The 24396-nt window shown below is 38.5% G+C and overlaps 1 protein-coding gene across 2 annotated transcripts in view; it reads right to left on the minus strand.

Moving 5' to 3' along the window:
- The window catches only part of ERC2 (ELKS/RAB6-interacting/CAST family member 2), an 887395-nt gene that overhangs the window by 603632 nt on the left and 259367 nt on the right, over window positions 1–24396 (minus strand). For both annotated transcript variants that reach the window (XR_011233902.1, XM_069473718.1), the window contains exon 4: window positions 11788–11862. Coding sequence is in view for 1 of the 2 variants with exons in the window: in XM_069473718.1 (XP_069329819.1) it covers window positions 11788–11862 (75 nt within the window). In the remaining variant the exon portion in view is untranslated. The remainder of the gene's footprint in view (window positions 1–11787; window positions 11863–24396) is intronic.

The raw sequence follows: 24396 nt of genomic DNA on the forward strand, positions 1-24396 counted from the left end.
CAATATGGTGTCTAGCATATGATATTTCATAAACCTAAGTTGAAAGAATAAGAGAACGAGTCTGGAGTATGTATCAAGGAAGGGTAAGAAGATAGACTGATTAAACAGGATAGATCACATTTAGTTGCAGAGGAGTTGGAAATGAAAGGAAGGTGAGGTGGAAGGATAACCAGTCTTCGGAATCAAGCTAGGGGTTTGTACTCGAGTCTGACTGGGAGTCATTTACAAACTGGTAAACAAGAAGACAACAAAATAGTCTTTGGGCAGTTAATACACAGGAGCCAGAATGGAAGTTGAGACTGTAGAGATGATGCAATCATCAGTCTAGTGGTGAAAGAATTCTCAAACATGGTTGAGAATCAAGGATAAAGAAGATGGTGGAAGAATCACCAAAAGAAAGAGGGGTAAAAATCATGGAAATTACGGAAAAGTCCCAGAAAATAAGAGAGTGAATACTTTCAAGAAAGAAGGGGAGTCAAAGAAAGGTGTGAAGAGACTAAACACTAAGAAAAAAGTTAAGATGTCATTGTTGACAATGACAGCAGTTTCCATGGAGTTGTGTTATCATAACTAGAAACTGAGCCCCAGTGTTTTAAATTCAATGGAGTCAGGAGTGATTGCCAAGTCACTCAACAACCAGTATGGAACAGAGCCAGAAACACCCAGAACAGACACCCCATGGAGCACTGGAACCCAGTCTGGGAAGTCCCTGCAGGGCAAGGGGTTAACTAAACAGTTGTTGGATTTGGGGTTCCCAAGGGAAGGGCTGGAGTTGGTGGAGGGTGGGGTATACTCGGAGGCTTTGGGGTAGCTGTGGAAGTATTTCAATATCTTAACAACCAGAGTAGCTGTACCTGTGCCTCTCAGTTGAGTATCGGCCCTGCATAGAAAACTGTTCCAATTAATAGAGAGTGTTCTACATCTCCAATGCATGCAAGGGAGCACTGGCTAATCAAAAATTATTTGTATCTGCCTGTGATGACACACACTAAAGCAAAGGCTCCCCAATGCCAATCTGAGAACTAACTGCATCAAAATCATCTAGAAGGTGAATAAAAACAATCAATGATTTGGCTTTACCCAAGGGCATTCTCTTGGTGGTGGGGGCACAAAAATCTGCATTTATTTGTAAGTTCCTCAGCTTGGAGGGAAAAAACACATAAACACATCAAAAGACTTCTTTTTTATACCTATGATTTTTTTCTCCATCTACGTCTCACTTAGACAAATGTTAAAAAGATAAGTAAGTCTGTATTCTCTGAATACACAGAAAGAAACTGCACAGGACAGAACCAACAATGTTTCTCCATTCCAGGATTAAAAATGCAATTGATAACAGCAGCAGCGATGTGTATCGATTACTTACACAAGCACTGTGCTAGCAAAATCTCATTTAATCTTCCCCATAATCCTATGAATTAAGAACTTACTTTACTAATTCAACAGGTCAGGAGACCTACAGATGGTAAATAACTTGCCCAAGGTTTCCCCTTTAGTAAACTGGAATGGTTCCCTCAACAAATAGCCTTCCCTCAAAGGAAGGGAGCCACATATGGGGACCTTGCTGTCTGCAGGCCAACCTCAGGAGGGACTGGCTTCAGAGAATGTGTGCCATTCTGGTTCCTTCTTCCACATAGTACTTTCAGCCTCTTAAGATCACAGAGGAAGGTCAAAAGAAAAGAGTAAAGAGGTTGGGGAGAGAGGAGAGGGAGGAAAAACATTTCAGAAACTGCTTCCAGATGAGTGGGTAGTCCCTCCGTGTGCATAGCACTACCTCCCCCAAGGATGGATTGGATGTCATCTTTCATGTACATCTAAATACAAAGAGGGTTTGAATTCCAGCTGCCCATCCTCCAAGAACACCAGCAGTTCAGTGAAACATCACTTTGCAACACAGCAAATGCATTTCAAGGAGTCTAAAAAGATGGAAAGCTGACCCTTCTATTTCTCTTCCAGTGCTCTTTAGGAAAAGACTGGGTGAAGAAGCTCTCCTTGCTCGCCTTCTAGCAAGCTGTACTTGCTCTTCCCATTCCTGTTAGCCTACCCCACGGTTGGGTTTGAGGCCTCCTTCTTAGGATCTCCAAAACATACCACAAATCCTTCTGTGTTCAACCAGTTTGTCTCATGGAAAAAAAAGCAACAGGCAGCAATGGAATTCAGGCCACCCCAAGTCACCAGCATGGCCTGATGGATGTGGAAACTGGACCATGCCTTAGGGATGAGGCATGCGATGGGTGGTACACTGTCATTACTGAAACTTGAAAGGGGAAGTTCACATGAGGCCTGTGGTTGACTTCTCAACCCTGCTGGCAGGGGCGCACGCCAGTAAGGAAATTGCAATCCCTAAATAAATAATGGGCTGGGAACCTGAGCACCAGCGAGGGAGAGCACAGGGGCTGCTGGCCTGGGCAGGGCTGGCCAAGACAGAGCAAACAAAGCTTACGCTTAAACTTTGCGAGAATGTCATGTCAATTCAGACTCCCCAGGAGGGCCTCTGAGAATCCAAATTGCTAGTCACCAAGCCTCCAGACTTAGTAGAATTTTTAAAACAGGACACTTAAGTCCAATCCCTTAATTTGTCAACTGAGAGCCAGAGGAGACAACTGACTTACCAAATGCCCAATAGCCAGGAGGCTAAGTCCCCAAGTCATTTATTATGCCATAGATCTCCTGGGACTATTTTTTCTCCATTGGTTCCTCCTTTCAAGATGTTTTTTAAAAAAGTCTTTTCAGCGTGCAAACTAAGTGTGCATTCAGAGCTAAAACTCTCTGCCTGAAGTAAGCTTATTTCGTTCCTTGTCTCTAGTGGTCTTTGCTCAAATGTACCACCATCTCTTTATTACAGGCAAACTCAATTTCCAAACTAAAAGGAAAGGGGATGGAGAGGCAAAGGATTCCCTGAGCATCTATTTTGTTTGTTTGCATGTTTTTTAGAAACAAGGTCTCCCTATGTTGTCAGGCTGGAGTGCAGTGGCTATTCACAGGTGTGATCATGGTGCACTCCAGCCTCAAGCGATCTTCCTGCCTCAGCCTCCCAAGTAGCTGGGACTACAGATGTGCCACAACACCCGGCTGCTTCGGCATTTCTAATGTGTCAGGATTTTCCCATGCCTTAATCCATGTTAATCCCCACCACAACCCTACACAGGCTGGTATCATGGACCCATTTCACAGATGGGAAAGCTGGAGCATAGGGAAGCAGTACGTGGCAGAGCCAGATACTCAGTTTCCGTAAATAGCCTAAGCTTCTCCCCTGTGGTGCCTTCTTTGTTCAGCAAAAGAGAACAAGAATTTTAAAAATTGTGTATCTTTAAGCTTTTTGATGATGGCTTTTCTTTAAGCAAACTTGTTGTTTTTCCCAAATAATAATTCCTGATCATTCCTACATAACAAATGCACATTATCGAAAATAAGAAAATTGGAGGGGGGAGAAAAAAGTCCTTCATAATCTCCCTAGTAAGAATAAATGTCAACATTCTTGTATATTTTTCCCCAAGGTTTTATTCAACATTGATATATATATAACCTCTTTATATATTAAGTCTCTTACTACTAGAAACCTGAGAAATACATTTCCTAGTTGGTTATTTTATAGTTCTGTTTTTATTAAAAGTAATCAAAGTTATTGATCATTTTCTTTGTAATATTTCTTTATTTTTAATAACAGCTTTATTGAGATACAATATACATACCATAAAATTCACTCTTCTAAAGTGTATAATTCAGGGGTTTGTGCAACCATCACCACTAATTCCAGAACATTTTCATCACCCAAAAGCCCTGGACCCATTAGCAGTCACTCTTCTTTCCCCTGTCCCCCAAGGCCCTGGCAATCACTAATCTACTTTCTGTCTATATTTACCTATATTGGACATGTCATATAAATGGAATCATGTAACATGTGGCCTTTGGTGACTCGCTTCTTTCACGTAGCATAATGTTTTCAAGGTCCATCCATGTTGTAGCACATCTCAGTACTTTATTACTTTTTATTGTAATAAAAAGTATTCCAGTATATGCAAGTAGTATTCCACTATATGCATATAGCATATTTTGTTTCTTCATATATCAAATGAAGGGCATTGGGTTGTTTTAGCTTTTTGGCTATTATAAATAATGCTGGCATGAGCATTTGTATATAGTTTTTATGTGGACATATGTTTTTAATTCTGTTGGGTGTGTATCTAGGCATAGAATTTCTGGGTCACGTGTGTGGTAACGCTTATGTTTAACATTTTGAGAAACTGCTGAATGGTTTTCCAAATTGGACTGTACCATTCTGCATTCCCACCATCAACATATGGGGGGATTCCAATTTTTCTACATCTTCCCCAAGACTTGTTACTCTCTTTTTTACTTTAGCCATCTAGTGAGGGAGAAGTTGTATCTAATTGTGGTTTTGGTTTGCATTTCCCTAATGACAAATGATGTCGAGCATCTTTTTACATTCTTATTGACCATTTGTATATCTTCTTTGGAGAAGTATCTATTCAAATCCTTTGCCAATTTTTAACTGGGTTGTTTTTTACTGATGAATCATTCTTTATTTTTAAATTAACATTTTAATTAAACTGTAATATACATAAAAGAGTAGCCAAATCACAGGTGTTCAGCATGATAAATTATGACAAAGTAAACACACCTGGGCACATGCCAACCAGATCATGAAACAGAATATTACCTGAAATCCAGAAACTTCCTTTCTGATCCTCCCAACCTCCATACCCTCCTCCCGCCTCCTCCTTCAAATTAACCACTATCCAGATATCTAAGACCACTAATTAGTTTTGCCTATTTTTATAACACATATTGTATATATTCTTTTCTGTCTGGCTTCTTTCAACAGTATTTTGGGGGTGGAATTCAATTATGTTGCTGCATATATCAATAGCTTGGTCCTTCTCATCACCATAGAGCATTTTACTATATAAATATTCCACTATTTATTTATCTACCCTATTGTTGATGTTTATGTCATTTGCTTCAAGTTTTTCGTTATTCTACATCTAGTTATGTTTTGTATTTTTTCATTTAAATTAGCTCTTATACAACCATTGTTAGATTTTCCTCTAGATATTTTGGGTTTTTTAATACCATCATATGTGATATCATTTTCTAAATTTCTAGTATGTAGAAATAAAATTCATTTTTAAATATTGACCAGCTATTTGGGTAAATTCATTTACTAATCTTATAGTTTATATATGGATTCATTGAAATTTTCTACATGCATGTTTATGGTGCCTATCATACAATTGGTTTTATTTCTTCCTTCCTAAGTTTTATAACTAGGTTGTCCAGAACACTGTGGAATAGAACTGATGGTAACGGACATTCTTGTCTTAGTCCTTACATCATAAAGAAAGCTTTCAACATTTTATCATTACATTAACTATGACACTGGCTATAGCTTTCTTGTAGCTACACCTTATTAGATTAAGAAAATCCTCCATTTATAATCTGAGTTCCTTAAAAATTTTTTGGGGGGGCATGGATGGATGTTGCATTTATCCAATGCTTTTCCTGCATCTACTTAAATTATAATAATTTCTCTCCTTTATCCTGTTCATGTGGTAAATAACAGTGAGTGATAACCAAATATTAGTTTAACTTTGTACTCCTAAAATAAAAACAATTTGGTCATGTCATTTATTTGTCACTGGATTCAGTTCACCAGGATATTTAGTATTAATGCTTATTCAGGAGATAGCTTGTGATTTTCCTTTCTTGTAACGTGTTTCTTGGGCATTCGTGTCAAGCTTATGCAGACCTCATAAAACAAGATGGGGAGTGCTCCTTCTTTTTTTATTCCAGAGGAGTTTCTGTATGATTGATCTAATTTCTTACCCATACATTTGCTACAATTCCCTAAAAAAAGCCATCTAGGCCTGGAGTTTTTTTTTGTTTGTTTGTTTGTTTTGAGTTTTGGGGGATTTGGTTTGGTTTGGTAGAAAAATTATAAATACTAGAATCATTTCCTTTAATATATAGGACTACTCACACATTCTATTTCTTCTCATGCAAGTTTTGACAAGTTGTGTTTTTAAAATACTTTATCCACTTATCCAAAACTTCAACTTTATTATCATAAAGTCATTAATAAAATCCTCTCACATTTTTAATCTTAATAAGATTTATAGTGATGCCCCCCTTTCAATCCTGATAGTGGTTATTTGTGCTATCTCTACTTTTCTTGATAATTCTAACCAAGATTTGTAATTTTTGTTAATTCTTCAAAGAATCACCATTTGGCTTTGGTGTTCCTATCTAGTATATCTATTTTCCATTTCATTAATTTCAGCTTTTATCTTTCAACTTTCTTATGGTTTAATTTGATCTTCCATTGCTTTTAAACTTAAAAATTCCTTTTTCAACCAAACTGAATAGTTTGCTCTTCCCCAGACACCCATTATACTTTCCAGCCTCCTTGTCTTTGATCCTACAGTTCCCACATTGATAAACCATGCTTCCCTTTATCAAAATTATGCCAATTTTTCAAGGCCCTCCTCAAATGCTACCTCCTCCAAGAAGCATTTTATACCTTCTCTTATTTGATATTCTTTGAGTCTCTAGGTCCATTTTGTTCTTCTTACATAACTTTTATTACTTGATTTACATACTTCTTTCCATTAGCTCCTTAAAGACTGAGAGCTTAGCTTTTCTGAAAGGCTCACCATGGTGCTGTGCACAAAATAGCTGCTCAGTAAACACTGGTGTTTGTGATTCAGGTTCAAGAGTTATATTCACACAAACTAACCCAGTTAATAGCAGGAATTATTGACTGGCAACTCAGTCAAACATTTTGAGTCAAATACATTGTAAGAAGAGTTTCAGTAAAAAAGGAAAGAAGTCTCATCTTTTTAAAAAAAATCTTACTTGCTTCTAAATGACAACCATATATCATGCAGAACTAACATTTAACTTGACATTTTGCTTTTTCTGGCCATCACTTAAAACCCACAATTTTTCCCCTTATTTAAGGAAAATAGTTAAATGGGACAAAGTTTTATTTTTTTTTTTCAAGTTGAAAGATGAGAAGATGAAGAAATTTCCTAAGGAAAAAAAAATGAGCTAAAGGATAATTCTGGTACCATAAATGAATAGTGCACATCAAAAACACAGGGCTTTGCAAGTTTAAACAAGTTATCATTCCACACTGCTAAAAAGACTTCAGGGCAAGACTTAAAATGCACAGAGAGAAACGGGGCATATGTTGGCTGTAGGGTACACATTTGGAGCCCTGTTTGGATGCCTCATAACGTACATGTGAAAAAGACGAGTCTTGCCTTATGACACAAAGTACAGCTCTGCAGCTTTCCAAAAATATCGAATCGGCATCTCCAGCTCTCATGAGCTGCCTCTGCCTGTTCATCTGTCCTGACTAGATCTCAGGACTCAGATAAGTTCACGATGGGTACTGGGCTCTGTTCAACGGCCAAGGTTTGGGTTGTAACTCTCTCCCTTCCTAGTTATGTAACCTTGAGAAAGTTGCCAAGTAGAAGCTCTTGACTTTGCAAAGTTCCAGTACATCCCTTGCATACCTTGTGGAACTCAACAGGCTGAATTTGACCAAATACTAACACACCTTTTAAGGGAAACTGAAGCCAACTGCAGGTCAGACCCATGCAGAAGAGCAGTCACCTGCCCGGGCACAAACACAAAGTGTAGTCTTTAGTTTTAATAATAAAAAATCAACCTTCCCACCAAAGTTGCACCTGAATGCAAAGTCATATTCTTTCATCAACAGCACCACTACACTTCAGCAACTTAGCAGAGCTCTATCTTGCATTGCTTATTACTTGGTTCCAATAAAAAAGCCTGGTGGGGACAAATGTTACTCAAGATGAACTACTTAAGGCACACAAGTGCCCTAGTGGGTCATGTGACTGGAAAACTAAATACCTACAATCCTCACTCCCCATTACCCACAGAAATACTGTAACCTAGTAGCATTGTGCCTCTGCCTTCTAAATCCACTTCAGTTAACAAGTGCACCAGAGCAAGTATATTTTCTGAAACTTTTCACAAAACCCCATGTCACTCATATATGTCCCATTCGATAAATTCTGCTGAAAAATTGATAATTTCTGCTCTGCTAGCAAGAAAAGTTTGTTTTTCTTAATGAATGAGTATCATTTAACGTATTAAGCAAATGAGAACTAGGGAACTCTTATGTATTTTCTTTCCAACCTGGGCTGTTAAGTTTAGAGTGAAGTTTTATGCTCCATGTCAGTAATTATTGTTACTGTAAAGGTTGGATTTTTTTGCATTTTTTTAAAAACACAACATTCTCCTTACCATTCTATGTGTGATTATTGGAGCTGCTGCAACCATCTTGCTTAAACAGGCAGAGAGAAGCTGTCTAAAAATAAAGCTCACATGATGGAAGCCAAGATAAGAGACAGCATGAGAAGTGAGATCTGCTAATAACTTCTGAGCCCCTGGATCAAGCCATGCTTTTTTTTTTTTTCCTTTTCCAGTTAAGTGAGCCAATAAATTTCCTTTTGGCTTTAGCCACTTTGTAACAGATTTTCATTCACTTAGAAGTTCTAACAAAGAAAAAAGTTTTTGAGATTATCTGACTAGTAGTGCCATTACTGTCATTCATTTTCTTTTTAAAAAAATAGACACAGCTTTGTGAATGACCCAAGAAAATGAAATTTTTGGACATCATGTTTATGAAATGTCAAATTTATAATAATCAAAGGAATTAACGTTAAAGAAAGAACAAAAGGGAAAACAAGCCTTTCAGCTGCCATTCTTATTGACAGATCTCCACAAGCGCGGAAAAGAGGAGCTTAGTAAAGAATCTTCAAACACAAAAGAAAAGGAGGAGCATCACGTCTACAAGAAACTAATTTTTCCAAGAAACACACAGTGTTCTAAGTGCACATTTGGAACATACCTGCCAGACAAAACTGGGATCAAAATTAAAACTTGGAGCTTCCTGCAAGAAGATAAATCACAAATAACTTTATTCACTTTGCTTCCTTTCATTTTCATTCAGGTCACTTCAGTCCCCTGGCTCAACTTGCTGGCAGTAGATGTGACGTCTGCGAGAGAACTGTCCCCCATTTGATGAGGCAGACGGCCTTCCCCAATGCTTGCCCCACAGAGACATAGTCTCACGACTCCAAAAGTCCGGAGGGCTACACAGAGCTCTTCCAGAACTACCAGATTGTGATTCTAAATGGTGCTTACATTTAGACAGGATTTCACAGACTTTCACAACAAATGCCTTTCTCGAGTTGATGCAAAGTGCATGTGGGGACGGTGGGGGGTCTAAAGTTCACTCTCAGTTTCTCTAAGAAGCAAGGGACAAATAGGGGTAACTTCTGAGACTGAATTCATGCCATCTTTCTGAAACTACAGAGCCAATTTACTCTGAGAAAGGTCTTTTTAACTTTAAATTTTATCAAGGCACTAGATGACACTGATGTTTACCCAAAGCTAGAACACAAAAGGGTCTCAAGTTCCACTCACCAGGCTTTGAGGGTCAGTTCTATTTAGTGGTCAACTGTAAGCCTTGTACAGTGAGTTTCCAACATTCCCTCCAATTTCACAGCGGTGTAATGTACAAAAATCAGATGAGGTCACAGCCTCCCCATCATGAGCTACACACACGGCCAAGGAGATGACCCTCCAGCAGCTGCCTCCATAACTCAATTTAGGTACATTGAGTATAGATGCTAATGGGACCCAGACTTCTCTATGACAAGACAGAAGGCAGTGATTTCGTAAATTAACAAGCATCCAAAAAGACAACAGGAAAACTCCAGGCTCAGTTTCTTGACAAATATATTGATTTCATTTATCCTAAAAATATATTTTGATTCCTATAAATCAGCATCACTGGCATCTATAAAAGAAAACTCCAGGCTCAACTTATTGATAATATGTGGACATGAATTTTCCCTAAAAATCATGTTTTTATGCCTTCCCATGTACATAGCCTAAATTAATGTTTTTATTTACAATTTTTTTTTGTTTTACAATAAAACATGCTAGAAACAGAAAACTAGAAGCAGATTTTCTATTTTAAAAAGTAACAAGCTATCAATTGTCTTTGTATAGAGGAAAATATCCACCACATTAGGAGATATGTCTCCCCTGGTTATCCTGGTTTCTCCAGAGGTTTCTGGAACTCACTCTTCCTTTTGTATTTTTTTTTTAATTATAATTTGGAAGCAAACTGTTCATACATCCTCTTCTCCATTACTATTTGTGCTGGGGACTGGGAAGGCGATTGGGGAGGTAGTGGTGGAAGAGGGATTAAAGCACCCTTTGCCAAAAAAAAAAAAAAAAAAAAAATCAGTCTTTTATCCTTTTGTCTTTTCATTTTTCCTCTTTTTTTTTTTTTTCTTTAAGCCTAAATCAAGTTTCAAGTTCGGTTCCAATACAAAGTGAGGATAAAAATCTCAATTATGAACCACTACTCCCCAAGTATAGAATATTAAGTTTCTTTTCAAAATAAGTTAAAGTTACATAAATTCAAAACAACTGATGAACCAGGATTAACAATTACTTTTTAATCCTATTGGCATTTGGTTCCTTCAGTGATATTTTTCAAACCAATGTGCTACAAATACATTATGAGTGCCTTGACTCATGTAACCTCAGTCGGGGGACACAGAGTTTGAAAGCAAATGTTCTGTATTATTTCCACCAAAGTCCACTTGGATGAAGACATTGTCATTGACTAGAAAAATAAAAATCCCAAGTCAGAAATGTACATGCCAAGAACTCAATAGCTTGTATTAGTTTCTTTTTTCCCCAGGACTTGGGAATTTTTTGGCAGATAATTCAAAATCATGTGCTGCAAGAAAGACAAAAAAATCATTATCCCATCAGCAAAGCTTCAGAATTCTCTTATAGACCCATGGTGACCAGCAAACTCTCTGTTATTAAACTCACATGTGGAGTTTTCAGACTGCAAACATCTTTATTATGAAAATATTTTTTCTTAATAGAATGATTTAACTCAAAAATTATTTATTCTTGAGATAAACGCTTTAGTGTTTGCTTCTTTCTGGCAACAACTGGAAGTAAAAAGACTTCAAATTTCTAGATACTGGCAAAGCAACTGAGTTTCATTTACATCTGTTTCTTAATCATAGGTCACGGCTTGGCCATCCTCGTTTACTTCCTTAGTCCTTAAATGTCCTCAATCCACCCAGAAGGACTTTTTTCTATTCTTTTAAATAGTACATCTCTATGCCTTCACAGCTAAAGAAGATACTTTGCGAGTATTTAGTAAATTATTATTACTTCGAGACTTGGTTAAGAGAAAATACTGGGGTCACAAGAAGGTATTTTTTTTTTTTTTGAAAAGTAAATTTTGCTGATAGCATAATGTTAATTATTTACTGACTCCACTGCATGTAAAATAACTTCCTTTTGCCAAATCCTAATTTCTCAAAGGTGTCTTTTCATTGTAATGTCAATGGGAGGAAAAATAATTCTTCTAGCTTTAGTAATTTACTTTTACAACACGCACAAAACCTCCCTTAGGGTTAAAGGCATTGACCATGCTCTGGAAATGAACCCAGCTCCTTTCAGCCAATGGATACTTGAGATCTTTACTCTTTTGCCCAGAAAAGGAATCCTAATTAAAGGGCCAATAAATTAAATGTGCCCAGGAAGGCAAAAAGACCCAGAAGCAAAGCACTCAGCGGGGTGCCTAGAGCAAAACACAAGGTTCATTTCACATGTTTATGTCAGGCACCACCAAGGTAGAACAGACTCCCAGCCACAGATGTTTTTGACAAAAGTGCTCTCAGCTCCTACCTTCATTTCAATGACAGTCTGAAGAGCCTTCGTCTTAGCTGGCTCCGGCTGAAGTTGGCTTCTTCGGTGCAATTCCTGGGGAGGAACACGATAGAAATAAGCTTGACGGTTCATCCTTCCGTTACAACATGACCTTTACACAGGTACCACACAGCCCACTGGGTCCAGGTTCCCTGCGCACAGACATAAACAAGCCACAGGTGCCTCTTCCCCCACACTCTTTAGCATCCCTCCTGCCTGGAGCCTGCGTTCCGGTGAAAAGCTCCTGGCACATGCGCTATTTCTGAAACTTCCATCAATAATTAATGTCAACTGTGACAAAGGCAGCAAGTAATCATAGTCCAAATACTGTTCAACACTGGGGCTGATGCCCAGCCATCAAATCATAATTTACTAAATTACATTACTCTGTGCTCCCGGTATAAACACAGCAAGGAAACGGAGGACAGAAAATGACTAACGTGGTTGCAAATCAGCTGCACGCATGGCATTTTGCTACCGAGGTACGTTTGAAATGAGCAATTTAAAACCTTTTCAGTACAACTGTGTCACTTTCTGGAGTGATCTGATAAAAACGCTGTGAATCTCTTGCTTCCGAATTAACGGTTTCAGTCCTTGTTCAAAATCACATCTGTGGGTGATATATTTATGTAGCATGATGCCAAGAAATTAAAATTGGCATTAATATCAACAACGTTAGAGGAGAGACAAAAACGGTTAAAGCCAGAGGTGGACCCGAGAACTCCTGGAATGATGATGAACATTTCTTTAGGTAAAAAGCAAACAATATAATTAGAAGTTTAAGCTTGAAGGCTCATTTTTTGCATGTTTCCCTTTAAAAAAACAGTTCTATCAAGACTTGGAAAAGTTGTCTCAGCAGAAGGGAAGAGATAAAGAACGTTGTTTGTTCAGTACATGCTTTGCTTTTCTTAATAACTGCTAACAGTTTTGTGAGAGCAGGCAGTGGCAGGAGTAAACAAAAGTGCTCACACACGTCCATGCTGCTGATACAGGTCACCTATAGGATAATTCTACCAATACTTATTTCTGCTTCCAGAAAAATCAATTTAGAGTCAACACAGGATAGTTCTTTTAGAACCATTGGACCACAAACATTTAAATTAAAAAAAGAAAGAAGTAGGAAGGAGGACTGATATAATTTCTAGCTTTTTCCAAGTAAGGGCATTTAAAATTAACTCTACCCCACCACGACCATCTACCATCACTGCCATTTCAAAAAGATAGGACATATTAATGTAAAAATTGTTAGAAGAATCAAATCTCACAATTAAAGATAGTGCTATCCAGGATAAGATAAGCAGGCAATCTTTTGCCCACATCCTATTATGCTGTTCTTATCTGCCAGAGGCCCAAGAAATCTTGGACATTAACCATGGTGCACATGTCCTGCAACCAGCACTGGGAAATCACTGCTACAGCTCTGGACGGGGGGTCTGAGAACAATATTTTGTTCTCAAAGTCATCACTGATACAAATCGGCAATCTTATGTGAAACTACTTCTCAAGCTCCAGTTTAAGAGCTGTACTTCCTAATTATTCAAAATGCTTTCACAATAGTTAGGACATTTCCCACCCTACCGTATCCCCGGAAGGGATGGATTCAAGTATTACCGAAACTATTTTATGAATAGAGAAACAGAAAGAGATCCTGTGTGCTTTCGGAGGCCCTGGACTGCAATGATCTGGCAACACTGATGTTTTTAGGCTCCCTGGAGATGGCAGAGGTTTTGTGAAGGAATGACCCCCCACAGACAGCTGTCCTTTATTGGGCATCTCTGATGTCCCTAGCACTACTTGTCTCCAAGCCGCAGAAGTAACAAATGAAGACGACAACTTGTATGGTGAGTCCACTGGGCTGCTGGACATTTAACAGCCAGCATCCACCATGGCCAACTGCAAACTACTCAAGTGGCACCATTGAATGCAGACCTGGGAAGAGAGGCACACTAGTACCTCCACTGTACAGTATTCTCCACCACACAGACACAATACAGGTAATAACCTCAAGATCCTAGATGATAGTAAAATGTAATAAAAAATAGGAAATTATGAATTTTTAATATAATTTATTTACATGTGAATTTGTATATTTAATTTATAACAGTTGTTATAAGTTTCCAATATTCGACTTTCACTATTCAGTCCAGTCCAGCTCCAGCACACCATTCGGTGGATCCCATTAGGACTTCAACCTCCATAAAAAAAGCTTCTTAGCCCTCGACATTACTTCCAAGATTATTGGAGTACACTGGGCCAATAAAATGTCATAGATGGGAAAACGGAAAATTACTTGTCAGAGTAGCTCTGTAGTAAGAGACAGAAGAAATGCATTTCACAGGTCACCAGTTCTGATACCCCAGGTGGCTTCAAAATCAAAAAGCCAAGAATGAAATTCATGAAAATTTCACACCATAGTCAATCCCAATTCTAGAATAAAAATTATATGATAATTTGAGGAGATGGGTTAAGCTTGTATAAAACAAGTAAAAATAATCAAGAAACAACTAAGCAACACAGTGAGAATAAAAAACATAGAGTAAAGGCATGTGCTGCTGTCACTTCTGCCAAACACGAAAACATTGTTAAGGGTAAACATGCAATAAAAAGGCTAAACTTGTAGCAATAGTTTTGCAAAAACGGAAACAGAGTTTGCTTTGCTATAATTATACAAATCCTATTACAATACAAACCAGTTCAAACTCCAGATTGGACCCTTACCCTCTGTGTCACTCCTTTAAAAATAAAATAAAATAAAATCTCCAATTACCCGAGATTTGTAATTTTCTTATCTTAACTACACTATTTTTAAATCCTGAATTTATAGCTTCTGGGGATCACCTTAATTCCTAAGGTGTCGGATAAATGAGGATTGTAATCTGTTTCCTGATTATATGGACTGTCTGAAAGTCTCATCTCAGGTACTTCATCCATCTCTGAGATTTGGGATTCTTAAAATAACTCACTCTGATTGTGGCAGAGAGGACCAGTTGCCCAACAAAGTTTGTGCTCTTCCTCCGTGGTGCAGAGTTGTTGCTAGGAAGTCCCACAATCACTATTCTTATAACCAGATGGACCCATGGGACTTATTTCTGGCCAGCAGAATGTGGTTAGTAATGAGGAACTCCACTTCCATGGAAACTTCCTAACTAGTCCTCAACTCCTCCCTCTTTTCCTATCGATTGGCTAGAAGGGAAGGACTCCAAGACTCAGTAAGATGGCAAAGCCTCAAGATAAAAGAAACCTGCATACCTGAAACACCATTTGAAATGCCTGCTGAGCACCCACATGGGATGGTGGTGTGAATGAAAAATAAACTTCTATTAAGATAAGCCTATGAGCTTTCAGGCTTTATATACAGCGATCCCAGATCTCTGCTTTAACTAGTGCAATGGCTGCGAGGAAAAATACCTCATTAGTCCTGTAACGTGATTGCTTGCCAAAGTTTTCTAAACAAACAGTAAGATGAGATGGTTGCAAGATGCTCCAACTATAACCATTTAGAGATGCACCCATTGTGTACTAGTCTTGAACAACGAATGAATTTCCCCAGGAGCATTTAGTGTTCTCTCATATAGGTATGAGTACAAGACTTAACTTATTCTGATAGTTTTTAAATGACAGCATTATTAATAAATCACCAAGTGCAATGCTTCTTAAACTTTTCTGAGTCACAGATCTCTGTAAAAATCAAATGGAAGGTGTGGATTCTCTCCAGAAATGAACACAAAAGCACACACAAACAACATGGTCTGCACCGTTTCAAGCTGGTTCACAGGGCCTGGCTGGGCACCCCAGAAGTTCACCTCAGAACCAGATTTTGAGCTAAGAACCACTTACTGAGAGGAAAGAGAACTGTACTAGGAGTCAGAAGTCAGGAGCCTACAGTCTAGCCTGAGACCTTGGGGACACTACTTCCCCTCTCTGATCTGCAGATTCAGGAACTTTATCAGTGAGTTTCTAATGCCCTTCCAGCTATGCGAATATCCCAATTTTTAACAGGTAGCTAACTCTGACATGCTGATCCTTGCCTGGTATTTTTAGTTATATTCATTCTCACTTTTAAAAGCAAAATAAAACATTAGAGAAGAAAATTGGCAGCATCACAAAATTTAGTGCCTCACAGTGACATGGATCTCCAAGTTATATATTCCCCTATAATTTCATTACTAGGTTGGCCTTAGCTGGTCTAAAACTGCCAACTCCTTTAGGTGATTGACATGGAAATATACCAAGAACCTAGGATTTTGAGCATGAAATTTTAATGAGAGTCTAGAAGCCAGTGAGTTAATCTGGATGGACACGAGCTTCCAAGATGAACCTGGCAGAATAATGTTCACACACACCACATACTTTCTTCAGTAGACTCAAAAACAAAAACAAACAACAACAAAAACAAAAACCCCAAAACCCCTGGATATTTAACTTTCTTTCCAAAGGTAATTACTATTTTTATCTGGTCTTTTCCCATTGCTGTTCTGGAAATCTATTGCTGTATAACAAACCACCCCAAACTTAGTGTTGTCAAGCCACCACCATTTTATTATGCTCATGAATTCTAGGCCAAGAATTCAGGAATTCACAATGGGCAGAGTAGGGATGGCTTGCCTCTACAGTATTATATCTGGAGACTGGAACACGTGGGGCTGGTGGATCCACTCCCAAGATGGATTCTTCACCCATACGTCTGGTGCCTTGGCTGGAAAACAACTTCAAGACTGGGATTAGCTAGAACTATCAATCTGAGCACCTACATACAGCCTCTCCACGTGACTTGGGCTTCCTTTCTACATGGCAGCCTCAGGGTAACCCAACCTCTTACATTTAAGTATACAGACTCCAAGAGCAAGAGTTCCAGCAAATAAGCAAGACACTGTATGGCCTTTCATTACCTAACCTTGATAGTCCTGTAGCATCACTTCTGCCTCGCTCTCTTTATTGAAGCAGTCACACAAGCCTGCTCAGCTTTCAGGAAGGAGTGCCCCAAAATTCAAAGCCATGTATTAAAACTGCCACCTTAACAGAGCAAAAACAATTGGTGAAATCAACAGGAAAGTAACACTGTAATCTCACACTTCAGCTCACATGTCTTAAGATGTAACAGATTCGTATATTCAAATAATAATTTGATACAGGAGATAGCAGAAATACAGCAGTGAACCAAAACAGACCAATACCCCAGCCTTATAGGTTTTTTATTCCAGAGTCCAATGGAAAGAAAGGCAAAATAATTATAAAAGGTGACTAAGCCAGTTTGTTATAAATAATATAAAGGAAAGTAAGTCAGGAAGGTAGAATGGGACCTACTAGGGAGGAGCTAATCAACTGCAATTTTAAATAGGGTAGTCAGAGAAAACTTCATGGAAAGGTGATATCTGAGCAACGATCTAAAGGGAACAAGGGAATGAGTTGTGTAGATATTCCAGGCAGAGGGAACAGCAAATGCTAAGTGCGTGGCTGGAGCTGCCTGAGGGGTGTGGAAAGTGGTAGGTCAAAGAAGTGCAGGTGTTAGGGAGGATGGGAGGATGGGAGGATGGGTCCTCCATCTGGAGTGCATTGTGGAGACCTGGATTTTATTCTGAGAAAAATGAAAAGACACTGGAAGGTCTGAGCAAAGCCAAACCAAGATATGAGGCACGTTCTTAAACTGTATAGTTTCAGCAAGGTGGTGGTGGTGGTGGTGAGGACAGAACCAAAGGGATTAATTAGAGGTAACTGGAATAACCATAGCAAGGGATGATAGAGACTTGGACAGGGTAGCAGGGTGGAGGCTACCTCAATGAGGAATTGAGTTGGATACGTTTTCAACAGGAGGCTGACTTGACTTCCTGACAGACTGCCTGGGTACTAGGGAAAGAGAAGTAGAGGATAGCTCCAAGGCTTTTAGCCTGAACAAGAATGGAGGTGGATTACCAAGTTAGAGAAGATTGGCCAGGAGAGGTAGAAGTTATGGGAACCAAGACTTTGATTTTGCATATGTTAAGTTTGTGAAACTATGAGACATTCAAATGGAGATGCTGAGTAGCTAACTGAATAGATGAGTCTGGATTTAAGAGAAGTATGTGCTACATTTACAAACTTGAGATCAGTAAATAGATAGCATGGAAAGCCCTGAATCTTGATCAGATCATCTAGGGGCTGAGTACAGGGAGGAGAAGAGAGGTTGGAGGACTGAGCTCAGGGGTGTTCCAACAGTAAAGGGTCTGGGAAGTGAGGAGCAAGCAGCAAAGGAGACTGAGAAGGGACAGTCACTGAGTGGAAAGAGAATGAAGAGTGTGACATCCTGGACGCCAAGTGAACAAGGTATGTCCAGTAACTCCCTGATCAATTGCTGCTGAGAGAGCAATAGGATGAGGTCAGAGAATTGACCACTGGATTTAGCTACATCAGATCATTAGTAACCTTGACTACTGCAGTTTTGGTGGATACTATGAGTGACATCTGACTGGAACGTGCTGTGGGAATAACGGGAAGGACGAAGAGCCTCCAATTACTATATTTGCACAGTATGCTATTAATATTTACCGGACCATTTCTTTTATCAGAACTGCTTTAGATGTGTATACCCATGTTCATAGCAGCAATATCCCAACAGCCAAAAGGCTGCCCATCAGTGGATAAATGGAAGAAAAAAATACCCTATACATACAATGGAATAATACTTGGTCTTGAAAAGGAAGGAAATTTTAACATCTGCTACAACACGGATAAACCTTGAGGACATTAGGCTACATGAAATAAGCCAGTACTTATAAATACTGTATGAGCTCACTTATACCAGGTATCTAGAGTGGCCATACTCACAGAAACAGAAAGTGAAATGGTGGTTGCCAGGGACTGGTGGTAGGAGAGGTGGGGAATTGTTGTTTAAAGGGTATAGAGTTTCACTTTTGCAAGAAGAAAAAGTTCTAGAGACTGGCTGCACAGAAATGTGAATATACTTAACACTACTGAACTGTATACTTTAAAATGGTTAAGATGGTAAATTTTATGTGTATTTTACAACTAAAAATTTTTTAAAAGCATAAAACTGTTGAAGTCCCACAATCTTCCCCATCTCTATCCTTCTAGGAAGTAGCCATTATCTTAAAGTCAATAACTATCTTTCTCATGCAGGTTTTTGTGCTTTTATTACATGTTTGTCCTCATAAATAGTATAAAGCTAACAATACAAGGCACTTTTTAATTTACAGAAATACCAGCTGTCCATATTGCACAAAGCTCTTTTGCATTTTGGTTTTTACCTCAACGATATTTATGTTTTCAGAATTTATCAAAAATATTAAGTAAGTAAATGTGTAAATAAATGTTTCCTCTTTTTTCTTTTTTTTTTTTTCTATTACAGTGTTTCAATAAACTTCCAAGTAGAGGGGGAAGAAACTAAATCTGTGTTAGAGATCTTACATGCACATAATTTTCTTTCTAAAACATGCTGTTCCTTCTGCTGGGAATAACCTTCCACTCTTTTATCTGCTTTTGTCTACAGGGGCTGTCAAACTATACCCCACCTGGTAAATCCAGCCCACCACCTATTTTGGTAAATAAAGTTTTATTGGAACACTGCTGTGCCCATTCATTTACATATTGACTATGGCTGCTTTCATACTACAATAGCAGATTTGAGTAGCTGTCACAGACAGAGATACTTACTATCTGGCTATGCATAGAGAAGTGACAGTTTAAAATATGTCCATAAATCCTTTGACATTCCCCTTAATAAGGTGAAACCTAAATACCTTGTCCTTCAGTATGGACTAGACTAACTCACTTCTAACAAATATTATAGAATATGGTGCGAATGACACGTGTGAATTCTGAGACTTGGACATAAAAGATATTACTACAGTTTGCTTCTTGCTCGCATTTTATTGGATCACTTGCTCTGGGGGAAGCCAGCTGCCACATCATAAGGATATCAAGCTGTCCTATGGAGAGGCCCATGTGACATGAAACTGAGGCTCCTGCCAACAGCCATGTGAATGAACTATCATGAAAGTGGATCGCTCAGTCCCAGTGAAGCCTTCAGATAACTGCAGCCTTGTCCAACAGCCTGAGTGCAACCTCATGAGCACCTGTGGACCAGAACTACCCAGCTAAGCAACTCTCAAATTCCTGACCCACAGAATGTGCAAGGTAATAAATGTTTGTTGTTTAAGTCTGGGGTAATTTGTTATGCAGCCAAAGATTAAAAATACATCACAGGAAGGTCTTTAGCTGATCCTCCAGACTAGTCTACATCCTGTACTCTCATGTACTCTCGTGTACCTTTCCTTCATATCATTGAATATGGCTGTAATTTTATACTATTATAATTTATAAAATTTTATTTCAGCATATTGCAGGGGCACAAATGTTCAGGTTACATATATTGCCTTTGCCCCATCTGAGTCAGAACTTCAAGCATGTCCATCCTCCAGATGGTACGCACTACAACCATTAGGTATGAATATATCCATCCCCTTCTCCCTCCTCCCACCTGCCCAACACCCAATGAATATTACTACTAAAAGTGCACGTAAGTGTTGATCAGCTAATATCAATTTGATGGTGAGTACATGTGGTGCTTGTTTTTACATTCTTGTGATGCCTCACTAAGTAGAATGGGCTCCAGCTCTATTCAGAATAATACAAGAGGTGCTAGATCACCATTATTTTTGTGGCTGAGTAGAACTCCATGGTATACATATGCCACATTTTATTAATCCACTCACATATTGATGGGGACTTGGGTTGTTTCCACATCTTTGCAATAGTGAATTGTGCTGCCATAAACATTCGAGTGCAGATGTCTTCTTTATAAAATCTCTTTTTTCCCTTTGGGTAGATGCCCGGTAATGGGATTGCTGGATCAAATGGTATTTCTACTTTTAGCTCTTTGAGGTATCTCCATATTGATTTCCATAGAGGTTGCACTAGTTTGCTGTCCCACCAGCAGTGGGTGAGTGTTCCTATCTGTCTGCATCCACGCCAACATTTATTGTCTTTGGACTTTTTGATAAAAGCCATTTTCATTGGAGTTAAGTGATATGTTGTTGTCTTTTGATTTGCATTTCCCTGATGATTAGAGACGTTGAGCATTTTTTCATATGTTCATTGGCTATTAGTCTGTCTTCTTTTGAAAAGTTTCTGTTCATGTCCTTTGCCCACTTTTTAATAGGGTTGTTTGATTTTTTTTTTTCTTGCTGATTTTCCTGAATTCTATATAGATTTTAGTTATCAGCCCTTTGTCAGATGTGTAGTATGGAAGTATTTTCTCTTATTCTGTAGGTTGTCTGTTTGCTCTCAGAATAGTTTCCTTGCCTGTGCAGAAGCTTTTTAATTTGATCAGGTCCCATTTATTTATTTTTGTTGTTGTGATTGCCTTGTGGATCTTCTTCATAAATTCTTTACCTAGGCCAATGTCTGTAAGAGTTTTTCCAACATTTTGTTCTAGAATTCTTATAGTTTCATGCCTTAGGTTTAACTCTGTTATCCACCATGAGTTGATTTTTGTGAGAGATGAAGGGTGTGGACCCTGTTTTCAGTCTTCTACATGTGGCTACCCAGTTTTCCCAGCACCATTTATTGAATAAGCATTCTTTTCCCCAGTGTTTGTTTTTGTCTGCTTTGTCAAAGATTAGATGGCTACTACATGAGGATGGTTTTATATATGAGTTCTCGGTTCTGTTCCATTGATCTATGCCTCTGTTCTTATGCCAGTACCATGCTGTTTTAGTTACTATAGCCTTGTAGTATAGCTTGAAATCTGTAAATTGATGCCTCCCAATTTGTTCTTTTGGCTTAAGATTGTTTTTGCTATATGGGGTCTTCTCTGGTTCCATACAAAGTATGGAATTATTTTTTCTAGATCTGTGAAAAATGATATTGGTATTTTAATAGGGATTACATTGAATCTGTAGATCACTTTGGGTCCTATGGACATTATCACAATGTTGATTCTGCTGATCCACAAGCATGGTATAGTTTTCCACCTGTTTACATCCTCTGCTATTTCCTTCCTCAGTGTTTTGTAGGTTTCCCTGTAGAGGTCTTTCCCCTCCTCAAGTTAAATATATTCCTAGGTATTTTACTTTCTTTGTTGCTATTGCAATAGGTATTGAGGCTTTGATTTGGTTCTTAGCCTAACTATTGTTGGCATATAGGAATGCTACTGATTTCTGTACATTGATTTTATAACCTGAGACTTTGCTGAATTTATCAATTCTAGTAGTCTCATGGCAGAATCTCTGGGGTTTTCTAGATATAAGATAATATCAGCAAAGAGTGATAGTTTGACCTCTTCTGCCCCCATTTGGATGCCCTTGATATCCTTCTCTTGTCTGATTGCTCTGTCTAGGACTTCCAGCACTATGTTGAATAGAAGCAGTGACAGAGGGCAACCTTGTCTGACTCCAGTCCGAGTAGGAATGCTTTCAATTTTTCCCATTCAGTATGATGTTGGCTGTGGGTTTGTCATATATGGCTTGTATCGTTTTTAGGAAAGTCCCATCTATACCTATTTTGTTAAGTGTTCTTATCATAAAAGGGTGCTGAATTTTGTCGAATGCTTTTTCTGCATCTATTGAGAGGATCATATGGTCTTTATTTTTGCTTCTATTCATGTGTTGAATTACATTTATAGATTTGCATATGTTGAACCATCCCTGCAGCTCTGAGATGAAGCCCACTTGGTCGTTATGGATTATTTCTTTGATGAGCACCTGAATTTGGTTTGCTCGGATTTTGTTAAGAATTTCTGCATTTATATTCACAAGGGGCCGGGCGCGGTGGCTCACGCCTGTAATCCTAGCACTCTGGGAGGCCGAGGTGGGTGGATCGTTTGAGCTCAGGAGTTCGAGACCAGCCTGAGCAAGAGCGAGACCCCATCTCTACTAAAAATAGAAAGAAATTATATGGACAGCTAAAAATATATATAGAAAAAATTAGCTGGGCATGGTGGCACATGCCTGTAGTCCCAGCTACTCGGGAGGCTGAGACAGGAGGATCCCTTGAGCTCAGGAGTTTGAGGTTGCTGTGAGCTAGGCTGATGCCACGGCACTCACTCTAGCCTGGGCAACAAAGTGAGACTCTGTCTCAAAAAAAAAATATATATATATATATATTCACAAGGGATATTGGTCTGTAGTTTTCTTTTTTTGTTGCATCCTTTCCTGGTTTTGGTATCAAGGTGATGTTGGCTTCATAAAACTTGTCAGGGAGGATTCATTCCTTCTTGATGTTGTGGAATAATTTCTGCAGGATACGCACCAGTTCTTTATAAGTCTGGCAAAATTCAGTTGTGAAACCATCTGGTCTGGGACTTTCTTTTTAGGAAGATTTTTTATTGCTGCTTCAATTTCAGTACTTGATACTGGTCTGTTCAGGAATTCTATTTCTTCCTGATTGAGCCTAAGGAGACTGTGTGTTTCTAAGAATTTGTCCATTTCCTGCATGTTTTCAAGTTTATGTGCATAGAGGTTTTTATAGTATTGAAATGCTATTTTCTATTTCCATGGTATCAGTTGTAATTTCTCCTTTTTCATTCCGGATTGAGCTTATTAGAGTCATTTCTTTTCTGCTTATCATTAATCTAGCAAGAGGCCAGCCTGTCAATTGTATTTTTTCAAAGAACCAACTTTTACTAATTTTCTGTATAGTGTTTTTATTATCCATTTCATTTAGTTCTGCTCTCATCTTTGTTATTTTTCTTTTGCTGCTCTTTTCCAGTTCTTTGAGATGATTCATTAGATTGTTGATTTGTGATCTTTCTGTCTTTTGGATGTAGGCATTTATGGATATAAACTTTCTTCTCAGGACTTCTTTAGCCGTGTCCCACAAATGGATAGCTTGTGTCTCCTTTATTATTTAGTTCAAAGGATCTTTTGATTTCCATCTTAATTTCCTCTTTAACCCAACAATCATTCAGCAGAAGGTTGTTTAGCTTCCATGACTTTGTGTACAGATGAGAGTTTCTGTTGGAGTTGATTTCTAATTTTATTCCACTGTGGTCTGAGAAGATGCATGATATGATTTCTATGTTTTTAAATTTGTTCAGACATGCTTTGTGGCCTAGGATATATGGTCTATCTTAGAGAATGTCTCATGAGCTGATGAGAAAAACATGTATTCAGTGATTTTTTTTGGTAGAATGTTCTGTAAATGTCAGTCAGGCCCATTTGTTCTAGAGTTCTGTTTAAGTCCATTGTTTCTTAATTTATTTTCTGTTTGGAGGCTCTGCCCTGCTCTGTCAGAGGGGTGCTGAAGTCCCCAGCTATTATGGTGCTGCTGTTTATCATTTTGTTTAGATTAAGCAGGATTTGCTTTATGAATCTGGGTGCACCTGATTTAGGTGCATAAATAGTTAGAATTGTTATGTCTTCTTGTTGAATTGTACCCTTCACCATTATATAGTGACCATCTTTCTCTTTCTTTCTCTTTCATTACTTTTGTTGATTTGAAGACTGAGTTATCTGAAATCAGAACTGCTATGCCAGCTTTCTTTTGGCTTCCATTTGCATGGAATATTGTTTTCCATCCCCTCACCTTGAGTCTGAATGCATCCTTATGGGTTAGATGTGTTTCCTGAAGACAGCAGATAATTGGTTTGTATAT

The sequence above is a fragment of the Eulemur rufifrons genome, chromosome 7 (assembly GCF_041146395.1).
Source record: "Eulemur rufifrons isolate Redbay chromosome 7, OSU_ERuf_1, whole genome shotgun sequence".
Taxonomy (NCBI): Eukaryota; Metazoa; Chordata; class Mammalia; order Primates; family Lemuridae; genus Eulemur; species Eulemur rufifrons.